The following is a 19,289-nucleotide window of genomic DNA, read 5'->3' as shown; positions in this document are numbered from 1 at the left end:
ACACTTGACAATCACAGTTCAGACTTGAGAGTTCACAATTCGGAATTACTCAACCATCCCTGTTCCTGTTTCTTGTTTGTCCCAGCATAAAAACAACCTTACTTAACCTTCACTAATCACTCTTTCACCACAACACCGCCAACTTCTCTCCTTCCTCGAACCTTCATCTGGATCCTCCGTAATCCGTACCTGATACCCATTTGCACCTAAACCCCAAAGCTAACATCTTTTCTTTGCATTAAAAATTTAAAATCATTGCCAACCCACTAGGAACTGTTGCCTAATTGCACCCTAGCTTAACTAAAAACTCGTCTTTCTTTTATTTATTTTTTATTGGTTCTGGTCTCTGGGTTTTCTTGTTTTATTGGAAAGTTTGGATTTTGATTTGCGGGGATGGCGGTGGAAGAGGAGGGTGCACAGTTTCAGATGAGGGCCTTGGAGTGTGTTGGTAAAGGTTTCGACTTGGCGAGCGATTTTCGGTTGAAGTTTGCAAAGGGAGTTGGAGGCGGTGGGAAGAGGTTGGTGGTGCTTGATGAAATGCACAAGAGGGATATTTTGATCCCTGCAGCTGGTGGAGCCTCCATCACCATTAGAGGGGTCTCTGAGGACATTCGTTGTGATAAAGGGGATAGAATAAGGTTCAAATCCGATGTGCTTGAGTTCAACCAGGTCCTCCTTTTTCTCTATATCTTCTTCTCTGTTACGTTTGTAAGATGCCAATCAGTTAGAAAGCTTTGTTATATCACTATGTTTGGGTTTTAAGATCTCTATTTGTATCTTTTTTTAAACTTTCAGATGTCTGAGTTGTTAAATCAGAAATCGGCAGTGCAAGGGAAAATACCTTCTGGCTATTTCAATGCTCTTTTTGATTTGAGTGGTGACTGGTTGAGGGATGCTGCTGACATCAAGTATCTTGCTTTTGATGGTTATTTCATTTCGCTCTACTATTTACATCTAACAGCTTCTCCACTTGTGCTGCAAGAGGAAGTTAAGAAGTCTGTTCCTGCTCAATGGGACCCGGCGGCACTGTCTAGGTAAACACCACGCCCCTACTATGTTTAGTAAGTAGAGTGGTGAATTCACTAAATTGAGTGTCTTGAATTCAATTCGTTGTTGGTTGTTATACATTCATCATTTTGGCGATCCTACGAAATTTAGCCCGGTTGTTGTCTTGTTGATGAACTGAACAGACTAATGAAAGAGTTTCGACATTGATAGCACCCATCTCAGTTGATGTGGAGTGATATTGACAGTTTGATATGGTGTTTAAGTTTGGGTTTCTATGTTGATTCGTATGTGATGCTGATGAATTTTGTTAGGCAGGTTCATTCAGACATATGGTACACACATAGTAGTAGGTATGGCTGTTGGTGGTCAAGATGTAATCTGTGTCAAACAGAAGCATTCTTCAAAGATTTCTCCTGGTGATCTCAGAAGACATTTAGAAGATCTTGGAGATTTTCTGTTTTCAGATGTAAGGAGTCCTTCTTTACTACAGAGGCAGACAGCCGATGGCAAACAGAAGGTATTTTGCTTTATCATCTACAAATTTACCAGTTTCACTGGTTTGTTACTTTACAAGTCAGTGCAATCTTTCTATTCATGCAGGTCCCTGAGGTCTTTAATCGTGTGATGCAATCAAACACAATGCAGTTCACTACTATTTCAGAAACATCAAGCAAAGATGTAAGCCTCAAATTGGATATGTTTACATTTGAAGTTTAAAGAGGGAAAAAGAGGAAAAAGAACTAGGATGTGACTATATTGCTTTATGTTGGAACAGGGCCTCACTATTATTTGCTCCAAAAGAGGAGGAGATATGTTCAAGAACAGTCACTCAAATTGGCTCCAGACAGTGCCTTCTAATCCTGAAGCAATCCTCTTCAAATTCGTTCCTATTTCATCACTTCTAACTGGGATTCCTGGAAGTGGCTATCTTAGCCATGCAATCAACTTGTATTTACGTTGTAAGTTCTTCTTATATCGAACAGTGATACACATAAATCTGTTGTCTTTTACTCATTTCGGTTGATTAACCATGATATAGATGAGCTCCAACAGAAAAACTAGGGAAGAGTGCAGTTTACACGTTTATCTTGACTCAATGTGCCTTGTAGCCCTTAAAAATGTACAAACTTGTGCAAAATGGCCATCGTCACTGATTTCTATCCAAAATCTGTCAGAAATTGCGACCATAAAATCCTGACCAAAGGCATAACATGACTGATTCCATCGAAATTTCTATAGACATCTGTCAAGAGGAACATTTCACTCTTTTAATAAGTTTATGGACCATCTTGCACGTTTTTTTAAGTTATGCACTAAACTACACATTGTGCACATTTGAATGGTGTAAATTAGACATGTGTAAGTTACCTTCATCATATTTGCTTTCCGAAACATGAAGTTGCAAAGCCATCATTTCCTGCATAGTGCTATTTTTTCCTCTCAACATTACTGAACACTAAATGACTAAATGGATTCACTTGTTCTCTACAGACAAGCCTCCTCTTGAAGATATACAATATTTCTTAGAGTTTCAAATTCCCAAGCAATGGGCGCCAATGTTTTGCGAGCTACCTCTCAGGCATCAGCGGACGAAGACGTCTTCCTGTTCCCTGCAATTTAGTTTCATGGGTCCAAAGCTCCATATCAGCTCCACACAGGTACTGTTAACCAAAGGCTCCTGTTTGAGCAACCTAGTATTGCCTGTACTGGACTTCACTCTTACTTTGCTCTGAAAATAAATAACTATGGTTTTCTTTTTTTTTGGGGTGAAACTTGTATGGGGTGTTATAAATTTAGGCGATTTGTCTTAGCTGTAACCCTTTTCATGCAAAATCTTACCTCGGGTTTTGTCAAAGGAGAGTTCTCGTAGGAGTCTGAAATATTGGTATCAGGTTGGATTAGGATTTAAATCCAGTGAGAAATGTTTTGGATTATGGAACTGAGTTGTGATATACATATTCAGACCAAAAAGAAGTTGCGACAGAAACTTCCTTTTTCCTCCTTATAAGAAATTCCATTGGAGAAATTGTACTAAACATAATAGTATAAGCTGGTTCATGTTAGTCTTCGGGAGTCATGACACTAAGGGCAAAGATGCTCATAGGAGTTTATTCTTTTCGAGAGTCTTTCTAATATGGGCTTCACAGCTTTGTAGGGATTTCGTCTTCATTTTATTATTTACATTATTTTCCCCGAGTCTTGTCTTGTTGACCATATATTTCTCATAGAGTATTGTGTTCTATACAAAATGCCAGGTGGTGGTAACTGAACAAAAACCTGTGGTTGGTCTCCGCTTGTACTTGGAAGGCCGGAAATGTGATAGACTCGCATTACATGTACAACATCTTTCGAGCCTTCCAAATACCATGGTTCTTTCTTCTGGCACCTCAACCCTGCAAACAGCATCTATGTGGCGAGGGTCCGATGACCATGAATCCAGCAACCAATTTCTGGAACCAGTCAGATGGAAGAGATTCTCAAAGGTGTGCACATCAGTAGTTAAGCATGACCCGAATTGGTTGAATGGCTCGAGTGGTGTTTATGTTGTAACTGGGGCACAAATCCTTAGTAAAGGAAGTTGGCCAAGGAATGTGCTTCATCTGCGTCTTCTCTTCACGCATATACCTAATTGCAGTATCCGGAAGTCAGAGTGGGCTGGCGCACCAGAGGGTTCAAAAAAGTTATCTTTCTTCACAAATTTGAGCACAACATTTTCATTCACTCAACAGAGTAACACTGCTCCACGGAAGCAGGCTCCAGCAGCACTAAACTCCGGTATTTATCCAGAGGGTCCACCTGTGCCAGTTCGCTCAGGTAAACTGCTTAAATATGTGGAGACAGCTGAGGTTGTGCGAGGGCCGCATGATGCTCCGGGTCATTGGTTAGTAACTGCTGCCAAGCTCGTCACAGACGGCGGTAAGATTGGAATACAAGTGAAGTTTGCATTGTTAGATTACTGCTGATTCCTGGCCACTGCTCTTCTCTTTCCAGAGTGATATCATATTATCATTGTTGTCATTTGTTGTTGCTTATTATCATAAATTTTTTTGGAAACTACAGATTGCATGTATATATTTTTTGTCTAAAGGCTTTGTACAGTGTATATAACTCAAAAAGCGAGTGGGAGTTGTCAACATGCAATAGAAAATTAATGTGGTTGTTCAGCTAATTTTGGAATCTGAAGAATACATCTTGTTGGGTTTTAACAATCATAAGCCATCTTGTGGCAAAGATTAAACAAAGAATGTTTAGGCGCAAATTGAATCCAATCAATATGTTGCATCAAAATATGATATCACCATGCCTGAATATGCTTGGTTAGAGACTAAAATACAGGACGGAAATTTTCATCAATGAGTTCCATTTGCACTTCTTCCCCTCTAATTTGATCATCTTATTTTGTATGATATTTTGTCAGAAAGAAACAAGAAAATTTGGAAAGAACTGAAGAATAAGATGTTCAATGGGTGATCCTACCTTGAACCTACTCTACTATATTCATGTGTAATTTGACTGATTTCACTTGCCTTCACATGCACTTATTTGATTGACCTTAATAATCTTTTCCAACAGATAAACACAGAATTGTGCAAGGCTATATAAACCCGTGACTCAATAGATTCCTAAGAAATATTCCTAATATTCCCTATATGGATAAGTACTTAACTATTGGTACTCATTGGTTTTTAGTGATATTGTGATCATTATTTTAGTAATTATTGATCTTTACTTGGAAAGAAAGGAAGCTTGATGGAATGCCTTTATTATTTATCATATATCAAATCATTGATGCCCACCAAGATTATGAATACAGGGAATGTGGGTAAAGAAATATATGGCAAATCCAATCATCTTTGTTTGTAGAATTTTGCAACACTCAATTGACAAAAATGGTCAAATTAGGCAAAATCTTGGAGAACTGAAACTCACAAGGCAACAGCAAAATGTTTCAAGTTAAATTTAGTTGCCAGTATGTTGGAATTTTGAGTGATGTCTTCATTACAAAATGATTCAATTGGAAATTCTGCTTCTACCCTCTTCTATTAATTTATTTTTCTGATTTCAATAGTTAGTAAACAGCATGTGGTGATCATTTTCAGAAAAGCTACTGGACCACAAGGCAATTGATGGAACTTTTGGCCATTTGCTTCAGAGAGAACAGGCAGTAGTTGAAGATACTTCTTGATTTCCATTTCTTTAATTATCCCACATGGAGTTCACTTTCACCCCACACTTCCACCCTTCACTCTCTTATCAGATAATGACAATTAACTCTTGGAGGCATCTTTGGTGGAATGAATGCAATGCAATGTCTATAGTTATTTAAATGAAAAGAAAAAGAAAAAAAAAAGGGTTCCATGGCAGATAATAAGGGGAGGATTATAGTAGTACCATGTACCATCATGCATGTGCACTAACTGCTCTAACTGAATTTAATAAACATAAATTTGAATTTCAACCAGACACTGAAAAAGATACAAGATATCACGGGAACCAAATCCACCAATAGATTACTCAAGATTGAGTCTCAATGGGGTGTAGGCCAATTTTTCTGAATTTCAAACTGATAACTTGCATCCAAGTAGCATTTTTTATCATCATCTACAAACTGCACCAAGAAAATTTAGTTAATTCTTCCCATTCATCAAACAAAATGTAAATCCTTGTTGTAACTGTGATTGAAGTTTCTTACTTTGGTTCTTGCTGAATAGGTTCCCCTAGCAAAGAATCCTGAAGGGGTGGTTTCTTCTTCTAATTCATATGTATATGGTTCCTGCTGTGGGCTATAAGTTCCCAACATTTTTTTTATATTGTCCACTGTTTCATGAAAATTAATATGTAACCAAGACAATTTAAATATGGTAGGTTAAATTAATGTTGCACTACACAGAAGAAAGGAGGTGTATGCCTCACCTCTAACACCAGTTTTCCAAACAACATTAGTGTATTTGAGGCCGGAAACAAGGTTGTTGGAGACAATGAAGGTGAATTTGAGGCTGAATTTGGTCCCTTCCTTAAGGATGAAGACACTCTTCTTAGAATCATTAGTAAATGGAATTGGCAAGATTTGATCAGGCCTTCCTGGGCATGTGATTGTGAGGCTCACTATCTTCACTTCTGGATCCTTATTCTCTGATTTTCAACAGAAAGAAAAGGGCGCTTTTTAGAATTTCATGACTTGCAAAAAAGCCAAACATGAGGTTACAAATAGAACTTAAATGTATGTTTAAGTGCAAATGTACTGTCCCTGTCAGGTTGATGATGCATTATCTCCAATGAAATAATCATTTGTAGAATTGTTTGATGAAAGAGACTGAAAAAGAAAATGTAAGTACCTCCAACAGCAGACATATCAATACTTCCAAGAAGTTGCTCTTTCCATTTTCTCAGACTCTCATCATCCTTTGAGAAGCACAAAGATTTTCATCAAAGAATAGTTTTAAAAAGTCAAAGCTGAGGAGTGAAGGAATTGAAGCATTTTGGTTTTGGAAAGTCTTACTTTGTCTTTGTCAATATGCTCCTTGAGAGAGAATTGAGGACCAGGATGAGGATCCATTTCCTTGTCAGATTCTAGCTTGGGATCTTCCTCTTCCTCTGCCTCATCAATTTCTTCTTCATCATCACTGTAAGGAAGCTGGCCTGGTTCCCCACCATTACCAACCTTGTTTGTGATCTCTTCATCTAAATTAGCTCCAAAGAGAACATTCTTGGTTGTGGAGGCAGCTCCTACAGCAGTAGACATTGTCAACTCCAGAAGAGAATGTGTGTTGTTTTAAGTCCTGAAGGAAAAAAAAAAGAAGAGGAGAGAACACCAAGTTTCAAAGTTGGTTTGGTTAATAGTAACTCTTTCTCTTCCAACTTATCCTGAATTTACTGTTAGAGTTAGGAGGTTATGACTTTAGTGGTGTATATGTATACGTATGTACTCAGAGTTGGATTTAATATAACAGAATCACTCAGTAAATGTGGGCCATCAAATGAAATGGTAATGAAAAACGGTTGGAATAAAGTTGGTGGAGAGCCACTAATGGTGGAGAAGGTCATATCATATATACCAAAGAAATTGAGACCTACCATGTTCTTATGCATAATTATTGAATTATTGATTACATATGGTGTAATATATGACAATTTTAGATTTTGAGCTTTGGGGTCACCTGTCCATAAATCATAAAAGAAATCAAAATAATATGTTTGGTATTTGAAATAATTTATCCAATTCTTTTAAGACCCTGATGATGCTTTATTTTTTATTCAGAAAAACACAACCATTTCGTTTTGTATTGGATATGAAGAATTTTGGAGTTACTGACAGTGTAAGTGTGAATGTTAGTTAGTTACACGTGTATCCCACATAACAGTGACTTGCACATTCATTCGAGTCCAAAGCATAACTATCTCTAGAATCTTAGTTTCTTAGGATCCTGTTTTGTTTTGAATTTTGGAAACTTTTCATGATCAGTTATTCACTCTGAACTGTAAATTAAACATGGTCTGGCCTGTCCTGCTGTGGAGCTCCTTCACTTCCATAACTAAACACTTGCCACAAAACACATCATCATCATTATCCATCACTTTCATGAGTGGCTTCTTGTTCTTTCCGCCTGAAACAGCGGACACAGTGTTACCAAAGTAGCTGTTTCGCGATCCTCCTACCTTGGTGGGTGAGGATTCCGCGGCATTTTCCTGTGTATATTCTCTTTGAAACCATGGATATAAATACACCTAAAAATTCACACCCTACATAGAATTATACCTAAATCATTTAATGAGTCATGAGTACACACTATTTATTTTCTCCGATGAACACGTTCATCTTTCTGGTCATGGACATGGGATTCCGTTAGTGTTACTGCATATGTGGGGAATTTTGGTCCAAGCTGGTACAATGACTCTGAGTGATATGTCTCTTTTGTTGTTGATTCAAATAAATAACAAAGGTGTTACAGCATGGATAGATAAGGATGAATGCTTATTTAAGGGTGGATCTGATTTCCTATGTAAGGAGCAAATTCACATGAAAAAGTACAATTAATAAAGTTTGAATAGTTGAATTTATTTGCCTATAAAACATGAACGAGGCAAATGGATTGAACACAGTTACAAATACTTCCTTTTCTCTATCTCTTTACAACAACTTAATATTATTCTCTTTTATGTTACAATCAAATACCCTTCTCCTTATATTACTATTACAATTCTTTCTCTTCTTTTATTTTATAAGTATTTTAAATTCTATTTTCTATTACTCTTTACATATAATATTAATAGCAATATTAACCATCTTTATTATATTGAGATAGTAACAATAAACAAATGCAATTTTTTCTCTCTTTATTTTTAATACTTTTTCTTATCTTTGTATATATATACACAATACAACATATAATATTATTATATATATATAAATATTATTGAGCTAATTATATTAATAATAGAGTCTTCTATTTATACATCTTTATTTTATATATATCTTTATTTATTTTACAATACGTTATCAGCACGAGACTCTGATCAAATCTTTAGGAAGACTCAGGTAATATTTTCATTATGTCGAATCTCTCTCATCTTGAATTCAATGCTCTTGATATATCTGGAAACAATTATTTATCATGGATACTAGATGCTGAAATCCATCTTGATTCAATGGATCTTGGAGATACCATTAAGGCTGAAAATAATGCATCCCAGAAGGATAAAGCCAAAGCCATGATTTTTCTTCGTCGTCATCTTGACGAGGGATTGAAAAATGAATATCTTACATTAAAAGATCCTGCAGATCTTTGGAAAGACCTTGAAGAAAGGTACAATCATCAGAAAACGGTGATACTTCCTCAAGCCCGGTATGAATGGATGCATTTGCGTTTACAAGATTTTAAATCTATAAATGAATATAATTCTGCAATGTTTCGAATCACCTCACGAATGAAATTGTGTGGGGAAAAAATAACTGATCATGATATGTTGGAGAAAACTTTCTCAACCTTCCATGCCTCGAATGTGCTCCTGCAGCAGCAGTATCGAGAGAAAGGGTTTAAAAAATATTCTGAGTTAATTTCTTGCCTTCTTGTTGCCGAACGCAACAATGAGTTGTTATTGAAAAATCATGAAACGCGCCCAGCTGGCGCCGCCCCATTTCCTGAAGTAAATGCGGCAAATCATTACCCCAGAAGAGGTAAATGGCAAGCTTTTAATAACAAGAAAAATTATGGAAGGAAAAAGAATTATGTTCAAAAGAGGATCTCACCAGAAGTGGGACAAAGAAAGGAATATCGGGCAGAATAAATCAACTGAGGAGAAGTGTTTCCGCTGTGGTGGAAAGGGCCATTGGTCACGTACCTGTCGTACCCCAAGGCACCTAGTCGATCTTTACCAGGCATCTTTGAAAAGAACGACAAAGGAAAGGAAACAAATTTTGTTTCAAATGATGTTGAGAACTCCACCACTCATTATGATGTATCTGATTTCTTTGAGGACCCTGAAGGAAATATTGGTCATTTGATCAATGATGGAATAGTTTAATATGTGGGATTGTGAAGTATATATGTAAATAAATAATGTAAAGAACTTATTGTCAAGTTTTATTTTCTATGTATTTAAGTTTCAAATGTGATGTACATAAATAATGAAATATTAATGTTTATGAATTTTGAAATCAATGAATATGTCATGTTTTTAAAAAAAAATTTTAGTATATGACATTATTTTATGTGCAATATTTCTTAGAAAAATAATTTTGATCAGGTATTCAATTTATCTGTGCATACTACTTATTTTATTATTATTTGTTTTTGAAGAGAATGGCAAGGATATGTAATGAAGATGTATGCCTTGCGGATAGTGCAAGTTCGCACACTATTCTCAAAAGTGATATATATTTTACCCATCTTGTGCCAAAAGAGGAATATGTTAATACTATTATTGGCTCAGGCAATGTGATAGAAGGCTCCGGAAGAGCTATAATTTTGTTTCCTGGAGGAACAAAATTTATAATAAATAATGCACTATTATCTACCAAGTCTCTGAGGAACTTGTTGAGTTTCAAAGATATTCGCCGAAATGGATATCATGTTGAGACGATGAATGAGGGAAATCATGAGTATTTATATATCACAACTCATGATTCAAATAAGAAAGTTATATTAGAAAAATTACCCTCACTTTCATCTGGGCTGTATTATACCAAGATTAGTGCAATTGAATCACATGCCACTGTAAACCAGAAGTTTACTAGCCCAAATGAATTCATAACTTGGCACGACCGTTTGGGTCATCCGGGAACAACCATGATGAGAAGAATTATTGAAAACTCTCATGGACATTCACTAAAGAACCAGAAGATTCTTAAAACTAGTGAATTTTGTTGTGCTGCATGTTCTCAGGGAAAGTTAATTTTAAGGCCATCACCAGTAAAGATTGGATTTGAGTCTCCTGAATTCCTAGAAAGGATTCAAGGTGATATATGTGGGCCTATTCATCCACCATGTGGATCTTTTAGATATTTTATGGTCCTAATAGACGCATCTTCGAGATGGTCACATGTGTGCTTATTATCTTCTCGCAACCTGGCGTTTGCGAGATTATTGGCTCAAATTATTCGATTAAAAGCACAATTTCCAGAAAATCCAATTAAAGCAATTCGTCTTGATAATGCTGGTGAATTTACTTCCCAAGCTTTTGATGCTTATTGTATGGCTAATGGAATAAGTGTTGAACATCCAGTAGCTTATGTTCACACACAAAATGGGTTAGCAGAATCACTTATTAAGCGCCTCCAATTAATTGCTAGACCCTTGCTTATGAGAACAAATCTCCCAACCTCGGTTTGGGGGCATGCTATTTTACATGCCGCAGCACTTATTCGTTTGAGGCCAACGAGTTATCATCAATTCTCTCCTATGCAATTAGCTTTTGGCCAGCAGCCAAATGTTTCCCATTTAAGAATATTTGGGTGTGCAATATATGTTCCCATTGCACCACCTAATCGCACCAAAATGGGACCCCAAAGAAAATTGGGAATATATGTTGGATATGATTCTCCCTCTATAGTGAGGTATCTTGAGATACAAACTGGAGATGTATTTAAAGCCAGGTTTGCGGATTGTCATTTTGATGAATCAAAATTTCCAACATTAGGGGGAGAGAATAAGCTTCCTGAAAAGGAACTTAATTGGAATGCATCATCGTTGATGTATTTAGATCCTCGATCAGGGCAATGTGAACTAGAAGTTCAAAAGATTATACATTTGCAAAGAATAGCAAATGAATTGCCTGATGCATTTTCCGATACAAAGAGGATAACCAAATCTTATATACCAGCGGAAAATGCCTCAATTCGAATTGACGTCCCAGTAGGACAAGTAGCCACTGAAGCAAATTCACGCCAGAAGCGTGGCAGGGCGGAAAATGCCCCAATTCGAATTGATGTCCAGTAGGACAAATAGCCACGGAAGCAAATACACGCCAAAAGCGTGGCAGGCCTGTCGGTTCCAAAGATAAAAATCCTCGAAAGAGAAAAGAGGTAAATACGATTCCTGTTGAAAAAGACATAGTAAAGACACCGGCAGTTGTCCAAAATTCTGATATAACGCCAGAAGACGTTCAGGTACCTGAAAATTGTGAAAGTGACGAGATCTCGATAAATTATGTCTTTACAGGAGAGAAATGAGACCGAAATAAGACAATTGTCAATGAAATATTTGCATATAATGTGGCATTAGATATCATGCATGAAAGTAAGGATCTTGAGCCAAGATCAGTCGAAGAATGTCGACAAAGGAATGATTGGCCAAAATGGAAAGAAGCCATGAAGGCTGAATTAGACTCACTTGCAAAACGTGAAGTCTTTGGACCTGTAGTCCGTACACCTGAAGATGTAAAACCTGTTGGATACAAATGGGTATTTGTGAGAAAACGAAATGAGAAAAATGAAGTTGTGCGCTATAAAGCCCGACTTGTGGCACAAGGTTTTTCACAAAGGCCCGGTATAGATTATGAAGAAACGTATTCCCCTGTAGTGGATGCAATAACATTGCGTTATTTGGTCAGTTTATCTGCATATCATAAACTGCATATGCATTTAATGGATGTGGTAACAGCCTATTTATACGGCTCATTAGATCGGGATATCTATATGAAAGTCCCTGAAGGACTAAAGATATCTAAACCATCCAGTGAATATTCACAAGGGTTATACTCAGTCAAATTGCAAAGATCTTTATATGGTATAAAACAATCTGGACGAATGTGGTATAATCGTCTTACTGAGTATCTGGCCAAAAACGGTTTCAAGAATGATGATATATGCCCGTGTGTTTTCATAAAGAAAACAGCTTCTGGATTCATTATAATTGCTGTGTATGTTGATGATTTAAATATCATTGGGACTCCTGAAGAGATTCCAACAATTATAAAAACTCTAAAAGAAGAGTTTGAGATGAAAGATCTTGGAAAAACTAAATTTTGTCTCGGCCTGCAGATCGAGCATATAAAAAGTGGGATCTTTATTCATCAAACAACATACACAGAAAAGATCTTGAAGAGATTTTATATGGATAAGTCACATCCATTAAGTACCCCAATGATTGTAAGATCTTTAGATGTGAAAAAGGATCAATTCCGTCCTAAAGAAGAGAATGAAGATATCCTTGGTCCTGAAGTACCATATCTTAGTGCCATTGGAGCGCTAATGTATCTTGCTAATAATACGCGACCTGACATATCATTCGCGGTAAATTTACTAGCAAGGTATAGTTCCTCTCCAACCAGAAGACATTGGAGTGGAATCAAACAAATTTTTCGATATCTTCATGGAACGGTTGATATGGGATTGTTTTATCCCTACGGATCTAAGTCACAACTAGTTGGCTATGCAGATGCCGGATACTTGTCTGATCCACATAAAGGGAGATCTCAAACAGGATACCTGTTCACATATGGTGGTACAGCTATATCTTGGAGGTCCACGAAACAGACAATTGCTGCAACATCCTCTAATCATGCTGAAATACTGGCGATTCATGAAGCTAGTCGCGAGTGTTTTTGGCTGAGGAGTTTGATTCAATATATTATGTCATCATGTGGACTGATTGATCATAAGATAGCTCCAATTGTCCTGTTTGAAGATAATACAGCATGCATTGCTCAACTTAAAGGCGGATACATTAAAGGCGATAGAACAAAGCACATTTCTCCCAAATTCTTCTTCACTCATGATCTTCAAAATCAAGGGACAATTGATGTCCAACAGATCCGTTCAAGTGACAATCTGGCAGATTTATTTACAAAGTCACTCCCAAAATCCTCCTTTGAAAGATTGGTACATGAGATTGGGATGCGCCGATTTCGAGACGTTAAATAATGTCAGCAAGAGGGAGACTGTACTCTTTTTTCCTTGGTCAGGTTTTTTTCCCATTGGGTTTTTCTTGACAAGGTTTTTAATGAGGCAGTCTCCAAGGATATGGTACTCTTTTTCCTTCACTAAGGTTTTTCCCACAGGGTTTTCTTTAGTAAGGTTTTAATGAGGCATATTCCTAAATGAGCATTCAAGGGGGAGTGTTACAGCATGGATAGATAAGGATGAATGCTCATTTAAGGGTGGATCTGATTTCCTATGTAAGGAGCAAATTCACATGAAAAAGTACAATTAATAAAGTTTGAATAGTTGAATTTATTTGCCTATAAAACATGAACGAGGCAAATGGATTGAACACAGTTATAAATACTTCCCTTTCTCTATCTCTTTACAACAACTTAATATTATTCTCTTTTATGTTACAATCAAATACCCTTCTCCTTATATTACTATTACAATTCTTTCTCTTCTTTTATTTTATAAGTATTTTAAATTCTATTTTCTATTACTCTTTACATATAATATTAATAGCAATATTAACCATCTTTATTATATTGAGATAGTAACAATAAACAAATGCAATTTTCTCTCTCTTTATTTTTAATACTTTTTCTTATCTTTGTATATATATACACAATACAACATATAATATTATTATATATATATAAATATTATTGAGCTAATTATATTAATAATAGAGTCTTCTATTTATACATCTTTATTTTATATATATCTTTATTTATTTTACAATAAAAGGTGATTAATAAATATTATAAAAATCATTTTAAATACAAATGATAAATAATTTTTTAAAAAATATATTTTTTGAAATTATGAAAATTTAATTACCTAAAAATTATGGGTTATAAATATTTTAAGATTTTATGTAAGGTAATTATTTGTATAATCTCTAAAGTTATTTTTACTAATGAGAAATGCTATGGGGCCAGCAACTTTTGTGATTGATAGCCATTAAATAGCCATCAATAATGATTTAATGGTGTGAAATTGATGTTAGATTTCATCCAATGACTCACCTTTCTCTGCTGGTTATATGCTGGCCAAAATTCAATAAAATTGATGGCCCCTAAACTTTTCCTTTACTAATTTATGTTTCGAAATTTAAAACCTTTTATATTTATATTATCAATTATTTTGATAAGTATAAATAAATTGTATTTTTTATTGGATAAAATTAAAATATAAATATTTAAATAAAATAAAATAACATTGAATATTATTTTAGTTTGAATCAATTCAAAAGTAAACATTGTAAAGATCGAATGCAAGTTATAATTTTATTTAACATTATTATAGTTACTTGTGTATTCTATAATACTATTAAAGTGCATGCAAAAAAAAAAATGGATTATTAGACATAAATTTGATTGTAATAGTCTAAAATTAGGAATTAGCAATAGTATGGTTCTTATTTTATGGCAAACAATATCCTTTTAATTTTTTTTTTCGTTTCCGGTGAATTTGGCATGTTAAGAATAACGAGATCTTTTATCCCATGAACCTTAGTCTACAAATAAGGTGACTAACTTAGTATGGTTTTTTTTACGATGGGTAATCGGAGATTAGTGGATTGGATGGCGTTGGTTGGCCCAATCGTTGAGGGAGGAGGCCTTCGAATGGGTTTGCACCTTGGAAGCCTCCGTCCGACTTGCGTGCGTGAAAGAATGGGGGGTGGTACCTGCAAAGACACTCCGATGCCTAAGTCAGCAAAGGATTAAGCAGGTTTTAGAATGTATTGGAACTTAGAGATACCTGAGGAGTGTCAGGATATTTATAGTGGTGATCCAATAACCACCGCTGAAGTAGTTCCACCTTTTAAGGTGGATAACCGTCCCTTTATTTTAGGGAAATTGAGATATGACTCCTGGAAGTGGGTATAGAGATTTTAGGGGCAGTTACTCATTTGAATGAGTGATTATCTGCCAGTTAATCATCATCCCCGACTTCTTTAGGATTGGTCGTGATAGGAACCGACTTCATAGAGAAGAGGTCGGTTCAAGGCGAGGCTCAATCCTCCTAGATTGGGCCTTTTGTTAGGACCTGGGCCTCATCGTTGGGTCAGGGTATGAACAGTTTTTATTCTAAAAAAAAACTTTAGAATATTTTTGAGATGCAATGAGTATCTATTTCCTCTATTATTAGTGGCGTTTGGATCTCCCTTGGTGGATATCTTTAAGATTAACTATGATGCTATTTACCCTGGTAATGGTGCTTGAATTAGTTTTGCCTGTGTTAGCAGAGATTGGAATGAAAGTTGGCAACAAGACTGTTTGGGAACAATTGAGAGTCATAATATTCTGCAAGGAGAGTTGTTCGCTATTTGGAGAGAATATCTTTTAGCCTGCAACTTGGGACATAAAATGTTATTTGTGAGACAGATTGTGTGGAGGCCTTTACTCTTGTCAATAATTCCTAGGATTGTTCTGGTTTTGTTGATCCTTTAATGATGAAAATCCGGGATATCATGTTTTGGAAATGACGAGTTAATCTTCGGTTGATCTTGAAAGATACAAATACAGTGGCAGACATCATGACAAAGACGGTGATGAGGACTCTTTTTCACCATGTGGAACTTCCGTTGCCTTGAAAGGAGTTTGAGAATAACATTCAGCGGAACTACCCTTCTTCTTAAGCAGATCTTTATTTTTGTTTGTTCGTTTGATATTTTTCCGTCACCAAAAAAGAGTATTTCATATGTCTCTAAAAAAATTAAAGATACTTTAATCTGCAATTTAGAACCCCACACATATGATACTTTACATAAGAAAACTTTGTTAATTATTATGAGAACCGTTATAAAATATAAATTGAATAATGAAAAAGACATTTAGCATTATTAAAATGAGATTTTAATTATAAGGATTATTTTGCTAATTATTATAAAAATCGTTACAAGAATTAATATTGAGATTGAAAGAAAAAAATATATTTAATCAAATTACATCTATACTAATATGCTGACATAGCAACATTTTAAAGAATCTATATGTCATTATTTAAATGTAGAATAATTTTGGTATCAATTTTTATATAAAAAAATAGATAGACAGATGTGAGATAAAATATTTAATTTTAAATTTAAATTATAAAAAGATTAAATTTTAAATTATTTATTCCTTTTATATCTAGAAATTGTATAGAGTTTTGAAATCTTAACGTAGAATTAAGAAAATAGGTTCACTCCAAATAATATTCAGTCCATTATTTCTAAGTTGTGGTAGCGCTTATGGCAGCGAATCTTCATTATTGAAGAGCATGAAGATGGAGCAAGACATCCGTGATGGAAAACTTTTTGAATACACAAAAAATACACGAACTACGAAAACTGGCAAGAGAGAGATTTCCGAAAATGGGAGAGGGCCTCAACCCCCAAGCAGGCAGACCACCATCAAGGGAGGAAGCTGAGGTGGACTCCACCATCGTGGTCAATGTGGTGGTTGGGAGGTCAAGCGAGAAGTCAAAGGCCTCCCAGACGAGAGAGCTTAAGATCTTTGCGACAACAGCCTCAGAACACCGCATGCCACCAACCTTTCCCGATTTCACATTTTGATCACAGAATTACCGGATCCAGGACGTTACTGATGACCCGCCCATGGTTACTATGGTCAGGATAGGATCCGGGCTCGTAAAGAGGATACTGGTAAACACGGGCACCGATTCGAATATCCTGCTTAGGAATGCCTTCGATGCCCTCGGGCTCCGTGACTGTGACCTCCACACACACCAGAACAGGGTGGTGGGCCTGGGAGACTTCTTCATCAAGTCGGACAGGGCAGTCAAGCTCCCTACCAGCGTCCAGCGTAGGAAATAGGGTCAAGAGGCAAATTGTCATGGCCAACTTTGTTGTCTTCCAAGACTCAACCGCATACAATGTCATTTTGGGCAGAAAGACGCTCAAAGACTTATACGCGGTGGTATTCACAAGATACCTAACCATGAAATTTTGGGCAGGCGACAACGCAATTGGAACCATCTACGACGGTTTGGAAGCGACAGTAGCCTGTGATCACACCAGCCTGAGCATTCGAAAAAAATATCTCGTGACGGAATAGGAATATTCATGGCAGATCTAGATGCAAGGATAGAAAAATGTCCCAGGCCAGAACCAAAACAAAGCATGCCGTATGAACTAAAAGCTCCCCTAGCATCTCCCTTAAGAGAAAACGGGGATCTCTTCGCGTGGACCCCGCGGACATGCTAGGCCTGGACCCTGGTTTCATGTCCCACCAACTTGCCGTGAAGGCGAAGGCAAAGCCAATGGCACATAAGCGACAAAAGATGTTGGCAAACAGAGTGGCCAAAGTAAAAAAGGAAAACAACCACCCTCCTATAAGCTGGTTTTATTCGAGAACTCACATACTCAACTTGGTTGTCGATCGTGGTGATGGTCCAAAAGTCCAATGGTAAATGGAGGATGTGCATTGACTACTCGGACCTGAACAAGGCTTCTCCTAAGGACTCTTTCAAACTGTCCAACATCGACAACCTTGTCGACTTGTCATCTGGGTACAAGTATCTGAGCTTCATGGACGCATATTCCGGGTACAACCAGATACCGATACATCTACCTGACGAGGAGAAAATAACATTCATCACCCTGAACGACAATTACTGCTATACGGCCATGCCCTTCGGCCTGAAGAACGCCGGGGCCACGTACCAACGACTGATGACCAAAATCTTCCAAAGTCAAATTAGCAAGACGATAGAAGTGTATGTTGACAATATGCTCGTTAAGACCTCCGAGTAAGAATCTTTGCTAGATGATCTTTGCCAAATTTTTGGATCCCTCCGCGAACACAAGATGCACCTGAACTCGGCAAAATGTGCCTTCACAATGGAAGCTGGTAAGTTTCTCGGCTTTATGCTAACCTAGCTAGGGGTCGAAGCCAATCCGAAGAAATGCGACGCGATCATCTAGATGGCCAGTCCCGGGTCTGTCAAAGACGTCCAAAGACTGTCAGAGAGATTTGCAGCCCTTTCACATTTTTGCGTGGCTTCGGCACAAAGGGCCCTCCCTTTTTTCAACTTGATGAAAAAAAGGATCACTTTTCAATGGAAGAAGGAGTGCGAGACCACTTTTCAACACTTTAAGAAACTCTTGTCGGAACCACCAGTGTTGGCAAAATCGCAAATCGAAGAGATGCTATATCTATACCTAGCGATCCCAGACAAAACAATGGGCATGATGCTCATTCGGGAAGCGGGGAGCTGACAATTTCTAGCATACTTCATCAGCAAGGTATTCCAGAATACATAAAATCGATACTAGTGGTGGGAAAACTAGCTTTTACCTTACTTATCTCATCTCGACAGCTCAAGCAATACTTTCAAAGCCACCCAATCATAGTACGAATCAACCAGCCTATCAGAAAGGTGCTGCAAAAATCCAAATTGACAGGTAAGATAGGTGCTATCACAGTTCGACGTCGCCTACCAACCAAGGCATGCTATCAAAGCCCAGGCAGACTTCTTGGCCAAAATGGCCAATCTTAATACTAAGCCTCTGACCCAATAGTGGAAGCTCCATGTGGATAGAGCCTCCAACAATGTTTCAGGCAGTGTGGGGGTGATTCTGGAAACCCCGAACGGACTATTGTACAAGCAATCCCTTAATGCAAATTTCTAGTGTCGAACAATCAAGCCAAATATGAAGCTATCTTAGCTGGCTCTCGATAGCCAAATAGCTTGGAGTAAAAAATTTGCTTGTTAAAAGCGATTCCCAAGTAGTCATATCGTATATCAACGACATCTAGTATTTTAAAATAATTGCAAATTCTTTCTAGTAGTTTTTCCTTGTAAAAATAATATCTTTTTACACTGTTATATTTAAACAAGAAGTTACATAAACTTTTGAAAAAAAAAACCAAATTACATAAATTGAATTTTTTTTAAATATATCAAT

General features: G+C 36.7%; 2 protein-coding genes across 2 annotated transcripts; one reads left to right on the top strand and one right to left on the bottom strand.

Moving 5' to 3' along the window:
* LOC130969691 (MACPF domain-containing protein At1g14780-like) lies at positions 1-4,573 on the top strand. Its single transcript, XM_057895537.1, has 7 exons — positions 1-669; positions 796-1,034; positions 1,324-1,525; positions 1,609-1,686; positions 1,784-1,967; positions 2,500-2,666; positions 3,264-4,573. The coding sequence occupies exons 1-7, from the start codon at positions 394-396 to the stop codon at positions 3,969-3,971; spliced, it is 1,854 nt and encodes a 617-aa protein (XP_057751520.1). The 5' UTR covers positions 1-393; the 3' UTR covers positions 3,972-4,573.
* A 389-nt stretch (positions 4,574-4,962) lies between these two features.
* Positions 4,963-6,809, bottom strand: LOC130970338 (rho GDP-dissociation inhibitor 1-like). The gene is made up of 5 exons (XM_057896397.1): positions 6,509-6,809; positions 6,345-6,411; positions 5,923-6,141; positions 5,702-5,826; positions 4,963-5,617 (listed from the first exon to the last, which is right to left on the bottom strand). The coding sequence occupies exons 1-5, from the start codon at positions 6,749-6,751 to the stop codon at positions 5,537-5,539; spliced, it is 735 nt and encodes a 244-aa protein (XP_057752380.1). The 5' UTR covers positions 6,752-6,809; the 3' UTR covers positions 4,963-5,536.
* Between the last annotated feature and the right edge of the window lie 12,480 nt (positions 6,810-19,289).

The sequence above is a fragment of the Arachis stenosperma genome, chromosome 3 (assembly GCF_014773155.1).
Source record: "Arachis stenosperma cultivar V10309 chromosome 3, arast.V10309.gnm1.PFL2, whole genome shotgun sequence".
NCBI lineage: Eukaryota > Viridiplantae > Streptophyta > Magnoliopsida > Fabales > Fabaceae > Arachis > Arachis stenosperma.
Note: the sequence above shows the minus strand (reverse complement) of the source record. Positions and strands in the feature narration are given on the sequence as shown.